The sequence below is a fragment of the Quercus robur genome, chromosome 7, assembly GCF_932294415.1.
Source record: "Quercus robur chromosome 7, dhQueRobu3.1, whole genome shotgun sequence".
NCBI classification, from domain to species: domain Eukaryota; kingdom Viridiplantae; phylum Streptophyta; class Magnoliopsida; order Fagales; family Fagaceae; genus Quercus; species Quercus robur.
Window position 1 is genome coordinate 36,687,086 of NC_065540.1, and position 26,657 is coordinate 36,713,742.

The 26,657-nt window shown below is 34.0% G+C and overlaps 2 protein-coding genes across 8 annotated transcripts in view; one reads left to right on the forward strand and one right to left on the reverse strand.

The window, feature by feature from the left end:
- The window catches only part of LOC126693269 (cysteine proteinase inhibitor 12-like), a 146,305-nt gene extending 135,543 nt beyond the window's left edge, over nucleotides 1–10,762 (forward strand). For 2 of the 7 annotated variants that reach the window (XR_007645256.1, XR_007645250.1), the window contains 2 exons: nucleotides 6,600–7,385; nucleotides 8,448–8,785. The gene's annotated coding sequence lies outside the window, so the exon portion shown is untranslated. Of the gene's footprint in view, nucleotides 1–6,599; nucleotides 7,386–8,447; nucleotides 8,786–9,781 lie in introns of those variants that run through there. The other 5 variants (XR_007645251.1, XR_007645252.1, XR_007645253.1 and 2 more) reach the window with 5 other exon arrangements.
- A 558-nt stretch (nucleotides 10,763–11,320) lies between these two features.
- Nucleotides 11,321–15,891, reverse strand: LOC126693266 (cytochrome P450 98A2). The gene is made up of 3 exons (XM_050389187.1): nucleotides 15,350–15,891; nucleotides 12,392–12,789; nucleotides 11,321–12,117 (listed from the first exon to the last, which is right to left on the reverse strand). The coding sequence occupies exons 1-3, from the start codon at nucleotides 15,834–15,836 to the stop codon at nucleotides 11,473–11,475; spliced, it is 1,530 nt and encodes a 509-aa protein (XP_050245144.1). The 5' UTR covers nucleotides 15,837–15,891; the 3' UTR covers nucleotides 11,321–11,472.
- Between the last annotated feature and the right edge of the window lie 10,766 nt (nucleotides 15,892–26,657).

The window sequence follows — 26,657 nt, forward strand, 5'->3', positions numbered from 1 at the left end:
AACCATTGAATTATGTATGGTTGAATTTTATCAACCATTTTGTTGGTTTAATTCCGTGCCAAATTTGCTTGTATTTTAGCAATTAGTAACCTTGTATTTAGGTGAGAATCATGTAAGGGTAGTGTGTGAAAGAGTGTGAAGAAATGTTCAAGATTGTGCAAAGAAGAAGGGACTCGCAACTGGATTTCGCGGGTAGCTTGCGGCTTACAAGTTGCTAGAAGTTGCACACGTGCCAAGCATGCAAAGAAGCTGAACTGTCGTGCCAGTTGTAGCACTACAGGACAAAAAGTCCAGTCTGGCCATTTAGTACCTCGTGGCTGGAACTCACAGTTCAGTCAAGTCGTGAGGCCAAGTCGCTAGCAAGCTCTATTTTGAAAAACTGACTCTTCGCATTTCACTCTCACCCTAGTATATATACCCCTTATACCCACGAAATATAGAGAGTTTCCAGAGAGAACTTTGAGAGAGAAACCCTAGAGTAAAACAAGATTGACTCATCCCCAATTTTTACATAGAGACTCTTCAAATTCCTCTACTCTCACCCTCTCAATTGTTACATCCTTGGGAGGTACATTACCAAAACCTTTTCTCATCATACCCACATCTGTGAGAATGCCATTTGGTGTTTGGGAAGCAGTTAGAAAGAGACCAATTTCATATTAGTTGATGCTATGGATTATAGCGGAATCCGGTAAGCTAAAGAAGACAAAGGTTCGACGCAACCTCTTTGGAGTAGGAGCTTGGAGGGCTTAGGTATACTGGGTAGATTAGGCTTGGAGGGTCTTCTGCTGTTCATGTATCCCAACTACACTGGGTAGATTAGGCTTGGAGGGCGGCAGAGAGGTTTTACGCCGAGAGTTTTGGTTTCCTCTTCTATAACACATCGTTGTATTGTCCTTGTGTTTGCATTTCTCTTCCCTTAATCTTTGCCATTTAATTTCTGTTGTGGACGTGATTTTATTTGGTTTAGATTATCTATCAATTCTGTATTAAACTTATGTTTATATTCCGCACATTAATTGTTTGATATTAAGCTTGAATTGATAATTTGTTAATTGGGGGTCTAAATGTTCATAGTGTTTTATACGCTATTTGAACATTCAAATTACATGTTTTTTATATTTTTAACATGCATGCCAATTTTCATGCCAAATGGATGTAATTTACCATTCAATTTATAAACTCATTTTTTATGCACTATTTTAAATTACAAAAACTTGAGTTTAAACAATTGATTGATGATATGACTATTGATCTTTGATCATTTTAAATTTTGTAATCATGGAGAATACATAAAGATAATGCAATCCAGGGGTGAATTTAACAAAATTCATATTTAATTAAAAAATATTAGTGTAATATTACTTAAAATTACATCAGGTGTAACTTAAACCTAACTCATATATATGTGTGTGTGTGTGTTTGAATTAGTCAAAATAATTAAATATTTGTGCATTCACTAATATAAAGAAAATATAAATAAATCAAAGGAAGAAGAAAACATAAAAGCATTTTTCTACAAGCACAACAAAATCTCACAATTTTTTTACAACAAGCTGAGGTGTTAGCTCACCATAGGTTGAAATAAAATGTAATAATATATATATATATATATATATATATACTGGGACCCACCACAACTCAAAATAAGGGTGTTGTGAAAATGTTGTGAAATGTTGTTGTGTCCCTAAATGTTCTCAAACTTAATTTGCAGCCATGGCAGACCCTTTCATCACCAAACATTTTCCCATATGCTTATTTCATGAATAACAAAAGAAAAGAAAAGTTGTGATCTCTCTCCATAATTTGCTCTTTGATTTGTTATACCAATGGCATATATTCAAGTAAAGACAATGTCTCAAGGGACCAATAAGATCCATGACACCTATTGGGTAGAGATTGTCTGTGGCCTCATTAATTACAGATTGTGCAAGCACTTCTTTAATGATAACAACGTTTTGGTGAGAACCCCACGACAAATATCCATGGCTTAAAACCTGATAATTTCGTGGGAGCTTCTTGATGGGAAGGATTAGATTCTGCATTGGCATAGGTTAGACTAATAGACTCATTATCTATGGAGGAAGAGAAATTGCAGATATATATATATATATATATATATAGAAAAAATTATAAGTGGGTATTTATTTCCAATAGGCAACAATTGAATTTTTTGAAAAACCTCTTGATCAGGAATAGGAAGAATCACAAAATTATTAAAAGACACAAATTTGAAAGAAGGGCTGAATTAATGCTCAATTAATTTTAATGGAAAGGTAAAGATAAGGAAATGTTTTGTTGGAGTAAATGAGAAACATTATTTGAGACAGAAGAGACAAAATTGGAAAAGTTTGAAGTAAATGAGAAGTTTTTTATTTTTAATTGAAATGGGAAGTTGAAAGAACTCAAAGAAGAGCAAAAGTGCAAAACGTTAATAACAAAAGGAAGGGATAAAAAAAAGGGGGAAAAATGAATAGAAATGTGTGGATTTGACATAGACACTGATGTGGCTTAACTAGAACGTAGTAAGAATAATGCTACGCTTCAGCATTTATATATATATATATAGATTAGTACAGTCTCTTTCTCTATTATGGTTAATAGGGAACCAAAAGGACATATTGTACCTTCAAGGGGTTTGAGACAAGGGATCCTTTATGTCCCTATCTTTTCTTGTTATGTTCTGAAGGTTTGAATGGGTTAATTCAAAATGCTGTAAATGAAGGGAAGATTCAAGGCTTTTCTTCAAGTAGTCAGGGTGGCCCAAAAATATCACTTTTTTTTTTTTTTTTTGTTAGATGACAGTCTGCTATTTTGCTGAGCTTAATTGGGAGATGTCCTAACCATACAAGGCATTTTGGCGGACTATGAGAAAGCTTCTGTACAACAGATAAATATTGACAAGACCACTCTATTCTTTGGAAGATCAGTTAGTGAGTTGGTAAAAAATCTCATCAAAGATCTGATATTGAGATGTTGATTCGAAAATTTTGGTTGGGACAATGTGGAGAAAGAAGGAAGATACACTCAAGGCCGGCCCAACCTAATTTGGAGCCTAAGACGAAAGATTTATGTGGGGCCTTTTATATATAAATATTAATTAAATAAAATTATTTAATATTAATCAAATTGAGGTAAATTTGATGTATTAAATACATAATTTAATGAATAATACTAACAAAAACTAAAGTTAATTTCACATAAAGAATTGAATATCTTAGTTGAAAAATAAATTGAACAAAAAGAAAAAATATATATTATTTTTTAAAAATAAAATTAATTTATCTTGGATATATGACAATACATAGTTAATTATATTTATAATCTAATTTATAATCTATGATATTAATTGATGTGTGGCTTTGTAGATTAGTTTACAAATTTAGAGTTTCAAACTATTAGGGGAGATTAATCATCATTGATGATTGATGATCTAACACATTTGCAATTTTTTTTTAAAGCCTTGTTAGATATAAAAAAGGAAAATGCTAAAGGAACTACAAAATGTTCACAATATAATGTGACAATAATAGTGATTGATGAGGTTCAATAATGTAATTAATGAATATTTAAAATACTTTTTGGTGCTTGGTAACATGTTAATTTGTAAATCTATAGAAAAATTTGTGATGTTTTAACATCACTAATAATAAAAAGTACACAACTATTTGAAAAAATTCATATTTTTTATAAAATTTTGGGCTTTTTACAATGAGATGGAGGCCTTTTTTGTAAAGGGTAAATATTTTTTATAGTGGGGGCCTTAGGCCTAGGCCTTGGGTTGGCCCTGGATACACTAGAAAAATAGGGAAACTCTATGTAAACCAAGGCGAGGTGGACTTGGTTTTAAGGAGCATAACAAATTCAATGATGCTATATTGGCAAAGTAGGTATGAAGATTTATTGAATTTTTTTTCTAAATAACAATAAATATTAAAAAATTTAGTTAGTTGTCACGTTTCAAAACAATGTTGAAAACTAGCATCTCGAGTTTTTAAGTCTCGATTTGTAAGAGAAGGGGTTAAAAGTGGGAAAAAAATGGACGTGAAAATCGAGTTTTAAAGACTTGGTTGCCATAAATTGCATAAAAACACCGCTATAGGGTTTTAAAACGTCACTATAGGGCTTAAAAACGCCACTATAGGGCTTAAAAACGCCACTATAGGGCTCTCTAAATCTGGTACTTACAGAAAAATTTTTGCAGGAAAACGCCGCTATAGGGATTTAAAACGTCACTGTAAGGCTTAAAAACGCCACTATAGGTGAAATTTTTTTTGCATAAAACTCGAGTCTTAAAGACTTGAGATCTATGTGGCATTTTCACACTTGCCACGCAAGTCTTTCGGAATCGAGTTCTAATATGGATTTCGAATTTCTAAAACTTGAGATATTACTTTTCTTAAATCTTTCAAACCGTTCCTAACTTACTATTTTGAATCACTATTCACATCTGTTCTGCACAAAACCTCAGATTTATTCATGATACAAATTCTTTATTTTATCATGTGTTTAAGTTAAAATATTTCCCAAGTGGTACAATAATTTATGCAAAAAAATCATCGGGCTCCTAAGCTTGGAAGAGCACATTAAAGGTGAGGAAGGTAATTTCAATGGAGGCGAAATGGAGAGTTGGGGATGGAAGGGACATTCGGGTTTTGAAAGATTGCTAGCTCCCTGGAAATTCTGGTGGGCGAGTTACATCTCCACCCCTAGTCTTGGACGTGGATACCTGTGTAGCAAATCTGATTGATGACAGCGTGGGATGGTGGAACACAAGGATTATAGATGACCATTTTTCTCCCTTTGAAGCCCAAAGCATAAAATCTATTCCTCTGTGTATATCCCCTCAACCAGATTATTTACATTGGCCTTTGGAAAGGAATGGAAATTACTCTGTGAAATCGGGTTATAAATTGTTATGTGAGGAATCATAAAGGGATGAGGCATCGAGTTCAAATCCAGTAGCAACCACAGGCTTTTGGTCTAGTATTTGGAAGCTAAAAGTGCCAGGTAAAGTGAAGTTCTTCCTGTGGAGAGCCTGCACAAATAGCCTGCCAACCAAAGCCAATCTAATGAAGCGAAAAATCGTAGCTGATTCTACTTGTCACCGCTGTGGGAGACAACCCGAAGACATCATGCTTGCACTATGGGCGTGTGAAGCCGTGAAACATGTCTGGAGCAATGATTTTAGGTGGATAAATGATTTCGAAGCTTCGCAAGGGACATTCTTTGATCTGGTGGGCCGAATTCTGCAGAAACCACGTGTCCTTGAAATCTTTGCTACTACTGCTTGGTTCATCTGGACTCACAGAAACAAGACAAGTCTGAATTAGCAAACTTTGCCGAGCTGTAAAATCAGTGAAGCTGCAAAAAAATTTCTCTTGGACTTCACCTCTAGTCGAGTTATCCAACAGGTTCAAAAAACTGCAAAGAAGCATACTTGGGTGCCTCCAAAACCAGGTGAATTCAAGACAAATTTTGATGGCGCTATGTTCAACGAGAGTGATGAAGCTGGTATAGGGATTGTGGTTCGAAACTCCTTTGGTCAGGTTATGGCAGCTATGGCTCAAAAAGTTCAGAAACCACGTTCTGTCGAGGTTCTCGAATTGATCGCAGCTAGACGTGCTGTCAATTTTGTCCATGAAATTGGACAACAGTCCCATTTTGAAGGCGACTCAGAGATTGGTATCAAGGCCCTATGCAAGGGCGACATGATACAATCATCCTTTGGTCATCTAGTTCGGGATACTCTACTTTTTGTTAGCACCTTAAGGAGTTTCTCTCTCTCACACGGTAAGGCAAGGTAATGCTGTAGTAAATGTCTTAGTTTAGAGAGAGAGAATTTTTTTTCCTCTTTTAGTTTGGATGAAATCTGTTCCATCAGATGATGAATCTTTTATTGCTGTTGATTTTCCAGCTTCTTAATAAAATTGCAGAATGGTCTTTTTCCTCAATATATGTATATATATGTACGTATTAGCACAAATAACAAGTTTTATAACCCCTTTTTATTTTATTTTTTAATTATTTTTTTTGAACCGGTCAAAGTACTTGAAAAATCCACGATACAATCAATACAGATGAATATTTTGTCTTCTACGTTGTAGGGGAGTATTTGTACTGGTTTAGTGGTCGGCTTGGTATATACTGTCCAGTACGGTATTGACAATTTTGATTTGGATTATAGTGTGTTTCTGTGTCACAGACTAATAATATTCAGGGGTTTTCTTAATGTCAAACTGGATGGGGTAAAATTTTATGTTATCTTTTACCCAGTATTTTACATGTGCTATTTAGCATGTCAAAAAGATATCGAAGAAGTTGTTTTGGCTTGATGTGCGCTTTACCGCAGCTTCATAACTTCACATCCCATGCTTATTTTCCTTCCCCTGGAGGCCTAAGGAATCCCCACTCTCATCTATTGAAAACATAACCTAATGTGGTGCTTCACCTCTAAACATTTTTGTATCCAAGATCTTGTAGGTGGCATTGGTTTTGCCTTGAACATTTAAGCATGTGGAGTCCCATCTTTCTTTTTTATGTTTGTAAGCTAGTATTCTGAGTAGTGTTTAACTGGGACCTTTCCATAAATCAATCAGATGGCCATGAACCAGGATGGAAAGCAGTGCCAACTAATGATCCTGAGGTTCAAGATGCAGCAAATCATGCCGTTAAGTCCATCCAGAAGAGATCAAACTCCTTGTCTCCCTATGAACTTCTAGTGGTCCTTCTAGCTAAGGCCAAGGTTGGCATTTTGTACTACTATCTCTCTTATCTTGATTTCTTGCTATATATACAGATGGAGCCAAGTTCTTCCCAACCCCTGCTTTTCAACCCCTTCTTTTCAAGGATTTTGCTAAGGCCAAGGTTGGCCTTTTGTACTACTAAATCCCCCTCTCCATAGCAAAGCTGCTGGCCATGACACTACAAAAAACTTCACTTGTTTCGTCCCTCTATTTTCGAGGGTCTACTAAAAAGGGTCCATACAAACACTGAAATAGACATAAGCGAATGAATGAGTATGGCTAGCTTTATTTCAAGGGTCATTAAAACCCTTGAAACAAGTCAATAACTCCCGTTTTAAAAAAATGCAACCACTTTTAGCAAGCATTCCCGCTAGAGTTTTGGGTCCAAAATATTTTTCCGCACCACTTTTACGCGACCCTCGTAATAAAGATATTCCAAAATTTTCAATCCTCGAAATAAAGCCCATAATTTGAAAAATAAAAGGAGAAAGCCATTTCATTCAGTCAAAGGAGCGGTGGTCGACGACTTAGCTCCGGCGACTATCTGAGGCACAGTGGTCGACGATATCATCTCCGATGACGAACTGAGGGCACGGTGGTCGGAAATATCATCTCCTCCACTTCTTCGTTCGATTACAGGTCTCTCTCTATCTAACTCTCTGTTTGTTTCCCGAGAAATTTTTTTTTTTTGAAGTTGTCCCAATCTCTCTCGTTTTGTCCCTGTCATTCTCTTCGCTGGTAGAGAGAATACAAAGTATTGGTCCAATTTTGGGTAGTCCTAGTGTTTTAGGGGCTTAGAGAGAAAAGCAATAGTATAAATTAGGGGCTAGGGTTTGGATACAATGGAATTGGAATCACGCCAAACTGGCTTTGATTCAACATAGATCCCCCTGGCTTAAAAAAGCAGAAGGTGTGGATTACATAATTTCTCATTTTCTTCATTTTGCTATGCATTTCCTGGTTCATTTTTGTTTTAGGTCTAATCTGAAGCTTTAGCCTGATTCAATTTTGTATATAAAATCTTTTTTTGATTGTGAGTTTGATTTTTTTTTTTTTTTAGTAAAATTGATGCATAGGAATTGAATGAGAATGGAATAGTTTTCATTTGGCAATGGTGGCAATTAAAAATCTATTATATTAATTTTTACTTGGGGCATAGAATGTGGGGAGGACTTAAATGGAATCTGCTAAGCTCAATTATCTTAAAGGTTTGGCTGGTTTTAGAGTTTGCTTCACTGCACAATTTCTTGAACAGAGAGAACTACAGGAATGTTATACAGATGTTATAGAGAGGACCTTATTTGTTCGATACGGTTAAATTTACATGGAAAGAATTGCGCCACTTTAGAAAGGGTGTGATCTAAATCAGGAATTGCTATGATTTCAGTTTGATTTGGTGAAATATATTATTGCTGGGCATTTTTTTTTCAATTGGTGTCACGAATTTGTTAAGACCTATGTTGGTATCAATTTTAGAAGGTTTGAGTGATGAAATGGCAAAACCATAGCTCAGTGCTTTGTTGGTAACGTGTTATGGTACTGAGGTTTCAAATTTCACTAGAAATTTAAAAAAAAAGAAAAAAAAGAAATGCAAGATCTATTTTCTATCTTTTGTATTATATGATGCCCAAGTCAGGTTTTTCACTCTATTGAATTTCACTAGTGATAGCAACTAGTTTATATGCGGCGGCTGATTTTCAGGATTTATGCTGACTGGATCAATATTCATGGTTGGTGGCAATAATGCTCAGCTTAAGTTTCTGTATAACTGATGCTGGTGCTGCCTAAGTTGCTGCATAATTGCTGGGCTGTTGTTGGAGGTGTGATAGATGCTTTGATTGATTTGGTGTGTCATTACCAAACACATATATACATTACACAAGTTTACTTTATCCTAGTTTTATTTATTTTTCCACAACATTGCCTGATGAGACTATTTTGGCAAGAGTTAGTCTATCGCTCTGCCTTTTGTTACTATCAAATATTGGGTGTTTGATTGCTTGAATATTAACTAATACTATGCAATAGGTAACAATCTAGTGGAAGTTTTCCTCACCATATACTTAACCTTTGTTACTCAAAGCACTAAATAATGGTTATCTGGTAATATAATTGGTTCATTGACACTTTTTTTTGTTAACCATGTTTTGGACAGAGAATTTACTACTAACCAGCTATTCATGGCAGTCTCCTTGGGTTTACTGTACAATATATGCGTTTTTTGTCTTTTTATTTAATATATTTGACATTTTAAGTTTCTTCTTAACTTTATGTTCTACTATCCATTTATGTGCTGCTAGACAGTATTTCTATAATATTTTGTTTTCATGATTTTCCTCTCATCCAGAGTATTAATCTTCTTTGGCAATCACTACTTAGTTACATGACACAAAATTATAAAGCAAGATGATCCATTTTTATTAATCTTCTTAACTATTGCTGCTGTTATACTGTTTAAGCTTCTGTCATTTTTTCTTTGATTGGATTGATAGAAACATTAACATCCCCAATTCCAGATAACTGTGTCTAAATTTATAAGCTTCTTGTTTGGTAATTGTAAGCATGCTTATGGTTGGTCTGGGTTATAAGTCAGCTAAGGCTTATAGGATCACATCCTGTGTAATATCATAAGCCTAATTAAATCACATTACATGCTAGTGCAGCCAATTGCCTAGAATGGAACTCCATAGAGAATTGCCCTGACTTTGCATCAAATTGGTTGTATTGTATCTCATATCCCCAACTTGAAGTTGGTAAAACTTCTATTATATGAAACAGATTATAAACTTTTAGATTGAAAGTTGGGGGATTTCATTCATTTTATTTGACATTTTGGTTAACATGTAGATATGTATGTTGTATGCCTAATTTTTTGAAACAAGAAAGAAAAAGGAAAGGAATGTGACATCTGTGCCATGATGCTTTCTCTTTCAGTTTCAAATGATTCATTGTTTATTTCTTTCTCTTATGTTTATTTTAGTGCTGGATCATTGTGAGTGATCATTGATTTTTCTGAAGCTCATGTTGTTGTTTAGCTTTAAATAATAGGTTGCCTCTCCATAGCAAAGCTGCTGGTGAGGGAAGTCAAAAGCTTGCCTTAGGATGATCTAGCCATTTAGGGTTGCTAAGTCTCCTGTTGGCTACCTACCTGCAAAAGCAGAATCTCCAGAGACTGATTCTTAAACAATTCATGTTCAAAGAAAGAACAATGATTGTAAATCTATTTTTCATAAGCAATTCTTCAAAATCTGGGAGTCTTGAATTATTAAAGGAATCACCATCAAATTTCCACTTGAATATAGTCAATGGAGGCTTAGCTGAATCGTTTATTATTTCAGCATGACAATGGACAATTAATTTGTTTGATGTGCTGAAATAGGGAAGCTTAGTTTGTTGGAATTTTGGATTATTGAGAGAATTAGCTTGTATTATAACTGCCACAAGCAAGGCTCTGTTGAATGATATCTAAAAGGTGTGTTGGAACTTCTTGCTTTCCAAATGCACTGGAGAATGAAGGGGGGAAAAAAATCTAGAAGAAGGCAGTGGTATATGAGGCCATGGGTGCTGTGTGCTATGGTTTTTAGGTAGCTTATATGTGAAGTTTTAGATGCAGGTCTGGTGTTGTCTACTATAAGCGTTTGGATGAAGTTTGTAATGTCTTCTTATCTGTCCATGAAAGTGCTAGCAAGACCTTTGCCCTATTTTTGGAAGGAGGGTGATGATGGGAGAGCTTTCTAAACATTAGTCTTGTCTGCTCTTCTCTGATTTTCAAGTTTCATCCTTGATGCAAGACTTTGAACCTTTCTTGTCTCTGGTGAGCTAAAAATTCTGAACATGAAGTATGTGCTAGATCAGTGAAGACTCCTTCAGTTTGGTCGGCCAACAGTTGCAGATGTTTTCTTCCCTAGAATCTCGTGTTGAATCTCACTCCCATTAAATTACTCTAATCACAAATACATGGTCACACTTTACCTATAGTTTTGGTTTTCTAAATAATTCTGAACAGCCTTTGCAATGCCCTAGATTGATTGGATATTAGATTGAACGAGATGTGTGTGTTGTGTAGGCGTATGCTGAGTCGCTTTTAGATAAATCTTAGGTTGATGATTTAGGTTTTATAAATTACCGTAAGAGTCTCAATTGCAATTTTTTTTTTCTATTTTTTTGAGAAACTCTCAATATGTGGCAGTCTTTTTGGGGTATAATGTAGATCTGATTAGTGGATGTCAAAATATACTTGGCCGTAGCCTTTGGCACATTGGATACTTCTGAAGAAAAATTTGGTGAACATACTAATTGAGTCCTAGGCTGGCCACACCCTTGTGGTGGGGGCATAATTAACAAGTAATATCCCACACGTAATGGATAAACCTTATCGTTTTAATCGAATAAAATGAAATAGGCATTCCCCCGAGACTTTTTCCTTTTTGGTGAGACTGAGACATCGCTGTCCAATTAAACTTTCATACAGGACCCCTCTTGCTCACCCAATATCAATATCATACAAGGCATGTGTCAATTGTGACCAATACCATCCTAATCTTTCATACAAATATCTATTTTCACACTTGTAATTTTGTAAACCACAATGTTTCTTTATTTGATTTGCTCTTGTTACTTTTCCCAATTAAATCATTTAAGCATTTCACAATCTCATCAGAATTACAATTTCATCACAAGCTCATAATCAAAAACCTATGGAGGATAATAACAAACAAAATAAAAATTACATGTCCGCTGCCACACGTTTGTACAAGTGTGATGGCAACCTTGGAGAGGCTATGGCTTGTAATGGAGTTCGCATGTAAGTGACCAATCCAGGATTTTCAGACAAGTCAATCTCCTCCGCCTTAATCCCTTCGGGTGGTGTCCAAACAAAATGGTGCAACAAGTGACCAAGCATAGACGTGACCAAATTGATACCAAGTTGTGCACCAGGGCACACTCGTCGCCCTGCACCAAATGGAAGTAGCCGGAAGTCATGACCCTTCATGTCAACATCCTCTTCGAGGAACCTCTCGGGACGAAACTCAGTCGGGTTCTTCCACATTGCTGGATCGCGTGCTACAGCCCAAACATTAACGTGAACATTTGATCCCTTAGGGATGTCATAGCCACCAACTTTAACATTAGCATTGGCTCGGTGAGGAAGCATCAGTGGGGTAGGAGGGTGCAACCTTAGTGCTTCTTTGGCTACACATTGTAAGTAAGGTAGATTAGAAAAATCGGCTTCGGTCATGACACGTTCAAAACCAATCACACGGTCTAGCTCCTCCTGGGCCTTTTGTTGCACCCTTGGGTTCTTTATTAGCTCAGCCATTCCCCATTCTACGGAGATTGCTGTGGTGTCCATACCTGCAGTGATCATGTCCTGCACATATCACACGATACAATGTTCATTAGCTCATAAGTTACCTCACTACACCTAGTTCTAGCAATTAAAAAAGCAAACATAATTGTTTTAAGCATTTTGTCCTTTCCACTAAACTACTACTTATCCATTCCAAATCTTTAAGTTGCCACAAATGTAATACGTTCTTCAAGTGAATATATTAGGTTTTGGTTATCTTTTAGAGTAATTTAAGGAATGTTTGTTCTGTTTTCTCAACCTGAAACACAAGTGAAAGGAGAACATTTTCACTTACCCAAAGAAGTCCAATAATGGTGTCTTCACTAAGGTCATATTTCTCTTGCAATGTAAGCAATGCATCAACAAAATGCTGCTTGACACCACCACTCTTGTTGCGAGCTTGAGTGTGCTCTTCCATGATAGCTCTAGTGAGTTTGTCCCTTCTTGCCCCATGCTTAGCGAATGCCTCTTCCTCTAGTGGAAACATCCAACGAAGCCATGGAATGTGCTCTGCCATTGCAAGAGATGCACCAAGCTTCAATCCATTGGACACAATTGCCTTGAATTCCAATCCTTGCTCATCCACTACACCCTCTGCATTCACAAATCGCTTTCCAAATGCCAGTCTTGTAATGTTGTTGAATGCCACAGTACCCAAATACTTCTTTACCAACAAACCCTTACTATTATTCTCTGCATGTAAAATAAAAACAATTTTCAGTTAAAAATTTGTATTCAAACCATTGTGAGAACAAAAATTAATGAAAGAAAACAACTACTACTAAAATCACATTTAATTAAATTGGATTAGATAAGCATAAGGCCATGCCAAACCAAAGTTTGCTTGTGCCATTATTAGTTCGCATTTTCACTAAGTCAAGTTTGTGTTGCCTAGTTCATAAATTTTATTTTGTTTACAATTTATTTGTTGGGTATAGATTGGCATAGTAATAATATTATTAGATTAACATCCTCTAGAGTTATTTAGTAGTAGAGATCTTAAAATCAAATCAATTAAATATGAGTTATTTGAATTATTAAGTAGGTGATTAAACCTAAACTACAAACATTGCCAAACGCAGACCTAATCATGTAACATGTCATTGTCAAAAAAATATAGTTCATGTACCATGTCTCCCTGTCTTGCCAGAAACTTGTGCAAATAGAAAGAAAACAAACAAACAAAAAAGATGTGGGAACTCAAAAAGAAAAAAACAGTACTGCTATCACTTAAGACTTGAGAACCGAAAAGGTTGGTACATGGTTAAGATCACCGTTGTAATGCTCATGACTCACGAGAGTCCCTTGTCTAGGACGATGGGGCATTAAATTTAAAGCAAAGTTCTGTTTAAACTTTAAGTGGCATAGCTATGCAGCTATGCTACAGCTACAACTTCTTCCTTTTTTATTTTTTTTTATTTTTTATTTTATTTTTTATTTTTTTTTTATTATTATTATTTTTTTTTATGAACTACTACAACTACTAACTATTCCAAGTTCTATGAAAATAATGTGACCCAATATTCATGTACTGGCTTTTCGGCTATTAAGTCAAATCAGCACCTACCCCGCTGTCCCAATCACATTTTGGTGAAACAATAGTATGAAAATACTAATAAATTCGTTAATACTTCAACCAAAAGCTTGAATTTATGCACTAATATTATAATAATGCCAAATTGTGTAGGACGAAATCTACACACACTTAACTCTATTAAATTGAATTAAATTGACAAACTGTATTTTTGCTCAAGGGTGTGGTTGATTGAACATGATGCACAAATCACTCTCAATCAAAGCACCTGAACATGCTGAAGCCTGAAGAGAGGTCCATCCTCCATTGGGCTTGTTCTGATTTTTTTCTTTTTTTTTTTTTTGGTAAAACTTTTATTAACTTGCTAGGTAAGAAATAGACTGTAGGCTTTGTACTCTTCTTTGAAAAGTTTCGCTAATTTCCTTTTCACTTTCAACCAATGCTAATAATTTTCAGAAAAAAAAAAAAAAAAAAAAAAAAAAAAAAACCATTGCTAATGATGAAAAAGGTTAGAGCTATCTAAGAAATTCAAATGAGGAACATGACCAAGTCATAAATTATCTCTAAGAAATTTCGTTTTAAGAAATTATGATGGACAACTATTTAACTGAGTAAAAGATTAAAAATATATAAACATTTAGGAGTTGTTTAAAATACGTATTTTCACAGTATTTTTCAACACACACTTATTTCCATAATACTTAAACAATAATATTAGAAATCTCTAACTAAATAAGTCCTTGAATTATTAAATGTTTTAGTGGCATTGTTTCATCTTCTTTGTAACAATTAAATTATTAAAAAAAAAATTCACTAAGGCCGCCCCAACCAATTGAAGTTGTCAAAAAGAATCTGTACAGTGAAAAACTCTGAACATTCTTATGAATACGAAGTATGAAGCTTCCTTGCAGATTAAAAAACAGAACACCAAAACCAGGAATTAGGAAAGCATTTCCCACCTACCGACCTACCATTTTCTTCTATTTTAATCACAAGAAAATTTTACCTTTTTTCTTAAATAAGTCGCCCTGTCTATTTTTTGTTGACCATACTGTGTCAACAATTAAGTTTTCCTAACCCATATTATGTAAAAAAAAAAATTTGATAAAACAACATAATTATATACAAAATTTGTAATATTTCATTTAAATTATACAATAAAATAATTTGAAATGGAGATAATCCTAATACAATCCTAAACCCATTTGAAAATATAAATAATTAGTGTAGTGTGTAAGTTGTGTCATCAATATCATCATAATGACCCGGGCCGCCCGCCTAACAATGCTCAAGAAAGAAGAAACAAATCAAGTCGTAAGGGTGTCACACCACTTCTTTGAAAAAAAAAATAATAATAATACAAAAGAGGCACTCACCACCATTGCTTGGAATCCATTGGTTGACTTTTACTATTATACATATAAAATTGAAAAAAAAAAAGGGTAACCTTAAATTACCCAATAAACAGAAGAACTAGATTTGTTGAAGTCCAATGAAAAAGAAAAGATAAATGATGGATTAAATGTGACGGGTCCATGTATATATATGATAGTTGATATAAATTGTTTACTACTCAAAGTGGACTACTTTAACTTACTATGAAATTGTGAAATTGAGTGTTTTTCTAGACTTATTGTTTAAGCAACGAATCAATAAAAGTTCAAATAGGATCAAATTATAAGTTAGAAATCAAGAGCAAGATAAAATAAAAGAGCATACCAGGATTGTTGCAGTCCTTATAGATGGATTCAACCATGGCAGTAACCTCATCTTCTCTAATGGGTCTAAGACTCTCGAGCCTTTTTGGTGTGAAAAGCTCAAGGGTGCAAACTTTCCTAACCTTGACATAGTGAGGACCATAATCAGCCCATATAAGGTCCTGGCCATCTCTGCTAAACTTAGCAGCCGACCTGCTTCTATGTCTATCAGCAAGTTGTTGGTCGTTTTCTTTAAGAACTTCCTTAGCCAACTCTGTGTTGGACACGATCACGTTCAAAGTTGAGCCGAACCAGACTGATATGATGGGACCATAGGCTTGAGCCCACTCTGCAAAGCATCGGAACCTCACTGGTTTTATGTCATAGAGGTTTCCAACGATTGGCCATGGACGAGGGCCTGGTGGGAGCTTGAATCTTAGGTGTTGGTAGAGCTTGTATGCAAGGAAGATGACGATGAGAAGGGAGATGGGTATTAGAGGGAGAGCCATTTGGAGGAGAAGAGAGAAATGTTGGCCTCTTTTTGATAGGCTTAATGGTTGGAATGAGGTTGATATATACGAGGGAGGGAGTTGGTGAATGGATATTCATATTTCTATTTGCACCCAAAAAAAAATAAAAAATACATCTTTCTTGTTTTGTTTTGTTTTGTGGGCCATGCCACTTTAAAAAAAATTAATAATCATTAAAAAATAGTACAATTATTATATATTAGAAATATGGGCTAAATTTATAATATTCTAATAGTTTAAACTTTTGGAATAATAAGAAATTTAACCAAAATTTACAAAATGTCAGTAATATTATAAATTTTATTATATATCAACTTTTAAACATAAAAAATATAAAAATATAAAATTTTATTATACTAATATCATACCATTAGCTTTATTATAATGTCAATTTATAAATATTTTTAATAATATTAATATTATGTTTTTAGAAGAAATATAACTAGTACTCGAATAATATGTTTAATAATTTTCTTAAACTTATTGATAGCACAGGTCCACAGTGCTTTAGTGCTTCGAAAAAGATATGGGAATATGTTGTTTGACCAATGAAATTGCAACACATTATTCATTTTTAATGTTATATATCGAAAAAACTGTTAGGACTACAATTTTCTATAAAATTTTTGTCACAACTCTCCATATAACGAGTTGTGAGTGGTAAAGAAAAAAGTGGTAAACCTATGTGCTGATAGCCTATCATACGATGTGGTGGGTCAATTTCTTGTACAATTTTTACCACATCTAGTCATACAATTGGTTTGATTATTTTTGAATTCAGTAGAAAATAAAGGAGTGTGTGGACGACCAAAAGGGGTGGCGCGTGTTCTGTAAGGCGTGTGAGGAGACGCGTGGGGGAGGTGAGGATTAGTTCAGCGGTGGGTGGCAAGGAGACTGATGAATGAATGAGAGACTTTCAACGAGCAAAGCCAAGAGTTGTGTAGCGGAATCAAAGGTTGGTGAGAGACAATAGTTTCTCATTTTTTGTAGCCCACAGATTGGGATTTTTCAAAAAAGACCGACCCCAAAAACTAAAATAATCATAAGTGGAGGCAGGCTTTCGTCCCACACATTTACTTGTCTTTCCTAAAAAAAAATAAAATAATAAAATAAAAGCACATTTATTTATCTTTCGTAAATGACTATTATGTAGAGGAAATAGTATATAGTGTTACGGATGTGCCATCATATTTACAATGAACGATATGCAGATCTTCTTGTTGATGGATAAATTCATATATGATGAGTGTGATGTTGTATATATTCGGAATATGATATACTTTTCTCATGGTTTTGGTCTTTGGTACATATGATGAGAGAATGGTTCTATGAATGGTTAGTAAAATATGGTACATGAAAATTTGTTATCGAATTGTAGGAGCCTGCTGAGTTTTCTTTCGCGGGACAGATCAAAACACTGTCTCAGGAAAGCTAACAAATGTGCTGATTTATTAGCAAGGAAAGGAATCAAAATGCAAGAGGATTTTGTTGTCTATGCCAATCCGCCTGTGGACATTGGCTTAGCTTTATTCTATAATGCTTTGGGCATATAATATGATTGGCCTCGGCCTGTATCTATTACTTCTCTTTAGTTTTTTGTTTTAATCTATTTCAATTTACCCAAAAAAAAAAGGAGTAAAATATGGTATGTGTACAATACGGTAAGATAGATACAATTGTGTTATGTATCTTTTGGTAAAAAATGCAAGTCAATAGAATAACTAGGAAACATTTGTTGCTTTTTCAGAGTGAAAATGTTTTTCAAAATGTTACATACTCAATAAACCACCACAAGGTAAACTATAGATCCAAAAAAGAAAAAAAGAAAAGAAACAAAAACAAAAACAAAAAAACTCTCACATTGTCAACTTCTCTTGCTTCTCGCCCCCTTTCCCTTCAAAGACCAACCATTGATTGTCGTTGATTGACTATTGAATTCTTTTTCCTGAAATTACCTTTTACGCTCAAACTCAATTGCCTATTCACTTAAATGTTTGTGCGAAGTCTAAATTTGGATTTTTTTTTTTTAAATATTTTTTTATTTATTTTTATATAATTTTAAGCTCCCAAATGACATCGAAAAAATATAAACTGTTTTCTTATTTGTGGTTTGTTTTTAAGAATAAAAGTTTTTTTTTTCCGTATAATTTCTTTGAATTATTAGAAATATTAACTTTTTGTTAACTAATTATAAGAAATTTTAATGAATTTTCATACGAGCCAAATAATAGCAAAGGTGTTATTGACTCATATCAAGGTTAAAAGTTGAAACCAAATGCAGGAAAATGAGTTTGTTAAATGGAAAATATTTTCTGCTTTATTGGGCTAGTGCTATAAAACATTTTCACGGAAAGCATCAACAAACACTATTCTAATTTATAATAAAAAAATAACACATTTGATTAATGCAAATGGAGTGTTAAATTAGATTTAGATCATTTATTGAACTTCCACTTGAACCAGGGATGACAATGAGCCAGGTATACCTGAATCCGACCAACTCTTTTCCCATTATACTAGGACCCCTAAACCCAATTACCACTTGTACCTGATTCCTACTAGAATTTCTTGCTCGTGGATACCTAGACCCAACTCGAACCAAATTTTTTTAAAATTTATTTTATAGTTGAAAAACGTAATTTTGCTAGCAAAAAACATGTTATCTTGTTCTTTTTATGGTTGGACATATATCAGTATATAGACTATGGAGTATGGAATCCTTTAAAAGTCATGTTATATGGGATTAAATATTAAGTAACTTTTCTTTTATTATTACTTTGATTAATCCAATCAAATCTTGGTAATATATAATCAAAGGAAAATTTTTAGGCATTCTCGAAAAAATAGTGAAATAGTGCTCCCTTACTGTGCTCCAGTAGTATCTAAGAATTAATCACAATCAATATAAATAACAATTCCTATTTCAAGGATTCATATTAGTTTGAAAACAAAACTTTAATAAGAAAATATATTACAATAAAGAGATTAAAACCATTTATAACTTATATTTTAATTACAATTTGAAAGTGTGCCATTAACAAAAATAAAATTAATTTCAAAAATTTCGATTAAATGACCATTTAATTAATAATTAAAACAAATAAATTTTTAATTATTTAGAATAGTGAAAAGCAACGGTTATGGTAATGTTTAAATGTAATCTTACTAGTCAAGAAGAAATCAATACAAGTTCTTCATTATAAGAGCCAAAATAAAACATGTACCAATGCCCAATTATTATTATTATTATTATTTTTGGGTGATAAATAAGGGTATCCAAATCTCTTCGAGTATTTGACTATTTCTTTAGGTATGTGCAGTCCCTTTATTCCACACACACAGGGTTATTAAAGGTAGGAATCCCATTGGAGTGGCCCTAAGATACTGACAAAAGGTTTCGAATCCAGGATCTCATGAATATTATGAGACCTTAAAAACCATTAAACCAACTCTTTGGAGTTACTGATGCCCAAATTTAATATGCCAGATTCTGGTATTGGGGAAAACTTGCCTCAATGCCCAAATTCCCTATTTAGTTGGGCAAAACCCATACTTATTGGTTCGGGTAGGGTTAAGTACCCATTGCCCAACGGTTGTTGTATACAGGGAACATTGTCTATTTTAGTGGATCATACATGCATACATATACAAAGAGTTAGGGGTGATTATGACAAGCAATAGTAATGCTAAATCTGCTTAAAAAAATATAGCAATAAATATGAAGCAATCTCAATGCATATTCTACATAAATGGATAAATGACTTCGTAACGAACCTAAACTTAAAATGTGACAAATTCTTATAAAAAAGTGATTTTTTTAAATATTAATTTTGACGTGTTGTAGTTCAATTTTCCCTACTCTTTATTTATATAATAAAAAAAAAAAAATCTAAGTCTTTAACTTTCCTGTTAATATTTTAAAAAAATATTTTCATATGAATATTTAAACAAAATGCACAATTTTCAGTCTCCATATTATAATATTTATTTATTTTTAATATTTCTATGTTCATGTTATAATACTATTTGCATGTTCAGGACCTTCAGGTAAAGTCTTTTCCTTTATTATATTAACAAGTAAGAGTTCGATTAACGGGTGTCCTTAGGACATTTGTTAATGGACCACTTTAAAAAAGTTTTAATACTACTTTTTTAAGAAATATAAAAACCTATAAAAAAAATTAGTTATTTTTTTTTCATAGAAAATTAATAGAATTTCTTTTGACAATATTATTATTACATCCCATTTTAAATTATAACATCCCGTTTTAAAGTAACATAAAGAGAAATGAATAATTTTTTTTTATGACAATATTACTATTAGTTCCATATTTTAAAATAAAAAGTTGAATATATATGGGTATTTTGAGAATTTTAGTAAAAAATTCATTTAATATAATTCTATTTCCTTCAGTTCCTCACAATTGAGAGAAGAGTGATTCTTAGGTACTCGCGGAGCACGGAGAATAGTGCTCTTTTCTCTCACACTTATAGTCGGTCTGTTCATTAAATTTATAGTGGGCTCCACTATGAATGTGAGAGAGGGGAGCACTATATTTTTATACTCTAAGAGTACCTAAGAATTTTTCTAGAAAGGATAGAGAAAATAAGTGTTCTCTATTACTCATTTCATTCTCTCTCACTTCAACTCCTAAATGAGGGCATTAAAATTCCCAAACAAAGGAATTGAAAAATATTCAAAAATTAATCTTTCAATTAATTGTAACTTAAGATTTATTATAAAATTGTTAAAAAAATATTGTAGATATAACATTACTCGTTTGAAAATTGCGGCCAAATGAGAGGACCAGTTTTGATTTAAATGAACGTTTTGTGTAAGTAACACGTATGCCCAGGCACATGTGCATTCTTTGTCCTTGCCTCATGAATATTTTTATGGCTTACATTTTAAGCAAAATATAACATCCCCTTTCTTCTAACGCTGGCTTTAGAAATTTCAACGAGAAGGGTCAAGTTAGATTTTTCTCTAAGCTGTTGAAAAAGTAAAAAACCTCCCAAACCCACCAAGTACTCATGCAGGAATTAATTATTATCTAGGTTGGTGAAATTGGATTTAAGTGGAGGAGTTGGCGGTGATGAGTGATGCTCATGGTTAGTCAAAAGTTTGAGCAACAGGGGGTGTGGGGCCCAGTGGGAGTTGGTGGGTTGGTTGGTGTGATGGAGAAAGTTATGGTTCTGGGACGTGGGCAAATTATCAACTTCGGCTTCACAAAGCAAAAGGTTCACAAAAAGATAAGAAGGAAGAACCACTTTGCTTCACCTACCATTACAATGACGAAAGCCTGACCAAACAATGTTTAAACAATGAAACACTACTCGCACTTTGTCAAATCTAGCTTCACCCATTTTTAATGGTAATACACTCGCCAAAACGATGGGCATGGACTAGTGAAGGAAACTTGGACGATTTTGACTTGGAAAAAGCTTAACTCTAAACATGTTTAAAGTTTTTATTTTTTATTTTTATTTTTATTTTTATTGAGCAATCACCATTTGACTCCTTAAAATTGTTTTATATCGGATGTCATAAAAAATTTAAGTGTGTTCGTTTGATAAAGATTATTTTTGTTTACTTATTTTATTATTCAGTTTATTTTTGCTACTATTCATGGATCTTCCTGCATTATTTCAGCTAACTTTTACCTTTATCTACAGTGCTTTCGATAAAAAATTTTCAATTTCAACAAAATAAGCCGTTCTCAAATAGATCCTAATTGGTTTTAGGGTTAAGTGACATAGCTCGCGATCCATCGAATGATATTAGAATCAATTACAAGTTGAAAATAATAGGAATCACGTTGGTTATTACCAAAATGTAGGGACTAAGTTGTCTATAACTCTAAAATTTAAAGACTAAAATAATATATATACTAAGAAGTGTTAATTTAATTGAGAGATGGAGCAATATGAGTTAGTTGATAATCTTTTTTTTTTTTTTTTTTAATTTTTTATAGATATATTTGGGACTAATTTGTATTGGGCCCAAGAATAAAACTTAACACACTCTCTCCAAATAACCTTACAAATCAGCCCAAGCACCACATATTGGCTCATATTTTATCCCAAAATTGACAAAAGGTTAAAGAAAAAGAACAAATACTGCATATCAGCCCATATTTGTTTATATTAAATAAATGCTTGTTTGAATTTTCATAATTTTTTAGTTTATACTTCCGCCCCTTAATTCGTTTCGTCATGTGGGTTGGGTTCTAAGACTTTGAGATCTGAGAGTGAGTTTTAAACATATATAATACATTATATTGACGTGACTTTTGAATTAAAGCAGCAGTTCTTTTGTAGACTGCTTCTAACTAAATGAATCAAAGCAGCAGGGAGTGTTAATGAATTAAAATGCAGTGAAAGTTGAAACGAATTGAGTTCCTTTACTTTTCAATGAACTTGAAGCTGTTGGGCCTGGCCTTCAGGATTGAAGCTTTAATGGGCTAGTAGACTTGATCATGTCCTGGGATGGGTCCACATGGACCAGCTTTATGCTTGCAAGACGACAAAATATTTGTGCTCTGAAGTCCAATCCATGCCTTAAAAGATTACTCTCAAGCCCAGCCCATGTATCCTTTAAAAACTTTAAGCGCCTACTCCGACTCTTGTCCTAAAGAATAAATGAGGCTGGTAGGACCACCCAGAACAAAGTTTTAGTCTCAGCCTGGTTTTCTTTTGTCCATTCACCATTGGGCTGAAATTAGAGGTTGGATCTTGGTACAAGGCAAGTCTTTTCCATCAAGAGTGATAGGTTGGATCTTGAGTTAACAAATTCAGAAAAAGCCTTAGGCTGTTTTCAAGTGATGAGTTATGTTAACTCAATGGCAATAGGTGTAATTTTGAAGCACAATTGGGTCTCACAGCAGTGTGTAGCTACATCACTGTAGACCCACAGAAGCTCCAACGGATATTTTGTAATAACTTTTCCAACTACCCATGCTAGCTCACTTCATCTCACTTTCCCTTTTCCTTCTCTCAAACCCACAACATACTTCAACAACTGAAGCAGAGCTCCAGTTCCGCCGATCAGTACCTTCAGCCCGAGATATACACACATCTGTTCACTGATTTTTGTTTCCGGTGAGACCCAAATTCAGCCCCTCCATCTGTTGGGTTTTATTTTGATATTTTTTGTTTTTTCCATGTTCCTCCATTTTTTGTGTTGTGTTTACTGAGACTTTGGCTCACTTGGCTGTGAATGTTTGTTTATTTACGCCTCTTTTTTTACTCATTACTCAAGTATAGCTGTTATGGTTCTGGGACGAGGGCAAATTATCAATTTTGGCTTCACAAAGCAAAAGGTTCACAAAAAGATATGAACGAAGAACCACTTTGCTTCACCTAACGTTACAATGACGAAAGCCTGACCAAACAATGTTTAAACAATGAAACACTACTCGCATTTTGTTAAATCTAGCTCCAACCATTTTTAATGGTAATACACTCGCCAAAACGATGGGCATGGACTACTGAAGGAAACTTAGACGATTTTGACTTGGAAAAAGCTTTACTCTAAACATGTTTAAAGTTTTTATTTTTTATTTTTATTTTTATTGAGCAATCACCATTTGACTCCTTAAAATTGCTTTATATCGAATGTCATAAAAAATTTAAGTGTGTTCGTTTGGCAAATATTATTTTTGCTAACTTATTTTATTATTCAGCTCATTTTTGCTACTATTCATGGATCTTCCTGTATTATTTCAGCTAACTTTTACTTTTATCTACAGTGCTTTCAGCAAAAAATTTTCAATTTCAACAAAATAAGCAGATCTTAAATAGACCCTAATTGGTTTTAGGGTTAAGTGACATAGCTCGCGATCCGCCGAATGATATTAGAACCAATTACAAGTTGAAAATAATAGGAATCACGTTGGTTATTACCAAAATGTAGGGGTTAAATTGTCTATGACTCTAAAATTTAAAGACTAAAATAATATATATACTAAGAAGTGTTAATTTAATTGAGAGATGGAGCAATATGAGTTAGTTGATAATCTTTTTTATTTTATTTTATTTTTTAGATTTTTTATAGATATATTAGGGACTAATTTGTATTGGGCCCATGAATAAAACTTAACACACACTCTCCAAATAACCTTACAAATCAGCCTAAGCAGTCACCACATATTGGCTCATATTTTATCCCAAAATTGACAAAAGGTTAAAGAAAAAGAACAAATACTGCATATCAGCCCATATTTGTTTATATTAAATAAATGCTTATTTGAATTTTCATAATTTTTTAGTTTATACTTCTGCCTCATAATTCGTTTCGTCATGTGGGTTGGGTTTTAAGACTTTTGAGATCTGAGAGTGAGTTTTAAACATATATAATACATTATATTGACGTGACTTTTGAATTAAAGCAGCAGTTCTTTTGTAGACTGCTTCTAACTAAATGAATCAAAGCAGCAGGGAGTGTTAATGAATTAAAATGCAGTGAAAGTTGAAACGAATTGAGTTCCTTTACTTTTCAATGAACTTGAAGCTGTTGGGTCTGGCCTTCAGGATTGAAGCTTTAATGGGCTAGTAGACTTGATCATGTCCTGGGATGGGTCCACATGGACCAGCTTTATGCTTGCAAGACGACAAAATATTTGTGCTCTGAAGTCCAATCCATGCCTTAAAAAATTACTCTCAAGCCCAGCCCATGTATGGCCGGCCCTTTAAAATCTTTAAGCGCCTACTCCAACTCTTGTCATAAAGAATAAATGAGGCTGATAGGAGGACCACCCAGAACAAAGTTTTTGTCTCAGCCTGGTTTTCTTTTGTCCATTGGGCTGAAATTAGAGGTTGGATCTTGGTACATGGCAAGTCTTTTCCATCAAGAGTGATAGGTTGTAGGTTGTTTAGGCCTTGTTTGGATTTTGCAAAACTGAGTTAACAAAACTCATAACCCAAAATCCGTGGAGCCCACCTATATAAACATTGTTTGGAGCACAATTGGGTCCCACAACCGTGTGTAGTTACATCACTGCAGACCCACAGAAGCTCCAACAGATATTTTGTAATAACTTTCCCAACTACCCATGCTAGCTCACTTCATCTCATTTTTCCTTTTCCTTCTCCCAAACCCACAGCACACTTCAACAACTGAAACAGAGCTCCAGTTCCACCGATCAGCACCTTTAGCCCGAGATATACAAACAACTCCATTCACTGATTTTTGTTTCCGGTGAGACCCAAATTCAGCCTCTCCAATTTCTACTTTGCTGTGATGAAAGATTTTTGTTCTTTTGATTTAGTTAAATAATATTCTGGTTTGTTTATTTATATAAAAGATATCTAGGACTAGGAGTCAACTAATTTACTTAGTTTTCGGGGCAATTATGTTACTAGAATTAGAATCATCTAAACTTAGTAACTAAAACAACAAAACTCACAATATCAAGTAAACAAGCAGAACGGCAAGAGTTGCAAAACGTTAGATTCGCTTTAACATCTATGAAATTAGGTGTTCAATTTCCAATTTCAGGGATCATATCTGTGGGGAATTCAGACCAGATGGGAGCCTGTGGTTCATTGGATTCTAACCCAATGTTGGAGTTCACAAGAGAAGGTTGGATGGTAGATATAAGTGATGGATCAGTTAAATAAAGAATCACAATTAATGGTGATTCACTTATGACAAAAGATGATGCGCTAGTTAAGAGTTAAGATCGTTAAGAAAAACTCAAACAAAGACATGCCTTTTGCAGCATGAGCAGGGGACAGAAATGTAAGGATCAACAATGTTACAAACAGAGTTAAGCGAAAACTCGAAGAAGAAATTACATAACCGCGAATGAGAGTGATGAAGATAGCCACTTGTAAACAGACAGAGGCTTTAAAGACGTCAAGTAAAGAACTGACCAGCCTCATCATGATGTAATTGAATGTGTTACTCTATGAGACTATGATGAAGATTGAAAGCATCAAACAAGCTGAACAACATGGCTTGCTGGCAAACCCTTAGCTGCAAAGAAACACAAGGATTCATAGTGGCAATGTCAAGATAGAAGGCAATTTAAAAGATGATGTTAGGGGTTGGTTTTTGTTAGAAAGAAGAAGAAATCGCATATGCTTTAGTCTAGAGTTGCATTCTGAAGCATGATAGCAAACCAATCCAAAAGTTTGCTGGCAATTAGCATGTTATACCAATTTACACAGTTTTAGGGCTCTCTGAACAATCTACATATTGATATCATCTAAACTTTCTTTCTATCATTAAAAAATTAGCTCCTGAGACATGGGCAATAAGTTGAAAATGGGTACAGGCTACATAATAATGCTCGTAAGAAAAGGATGCTGTTTTCTTAAGCTTGACACATTATTCATAAGCTCTAATGTGCAACTCACATTAGCATTGATTTAAGGTTTTATTATTGTATGATTATCCTTACCATTATAATTTATAAACAAAAATATATAACAGAGGACATGAAATAAGAGGTACAACATAGTCCAAATTGGTGCTCAACATGAAACATGTGCTTGATTTTAGTGGAATAACTCATCTACAAAAAGAGCTCTAATATTCAAACTCATACAACTGAAGATGATAGAAAGAAAGTTTTAATTGAGTGAATTATGCAAATTTAAATTTTTAGTTCCTGTTAGAATTTTGGAGCACAATTGGGTCTCATAGCAGTGTGTAGTTACATCACTGCAGACCCACGGAAGCTTTAACGGATATTTTGTAATAACTTTCCCAATTACCCATGCTAGCTTACTTTATCTCACTTTCCCTTTTCCTTCTCCCAAACCCACAGCACACTTCAACAACTGAAGCAGAGC

Bases quoted from the DNA above. Each gene is read 5' to 3' on its own strand.
- LOC126693266 (XM_050389187.1), bottom strand. From the start codon at position 15,836: ATGGCTCTCCCTCTAATACCCATCTCCCTTCTCATCGTCATCTTCCTT. The intron at 12,790-15,349 runs GTATGCTCTTTT...TTTTACATGCAG, and splicing joins TAAGGACTGCAACAATCCTG to AGAATAATAGTAAGGGTTTG. The intron at 12,118-12,391 runs GTAAGTGAAAAT...TGATATGTGCAG, and splicing joins CCATTATTGGACTTCTTTGG to GACATGATCACTGCAGGTAT.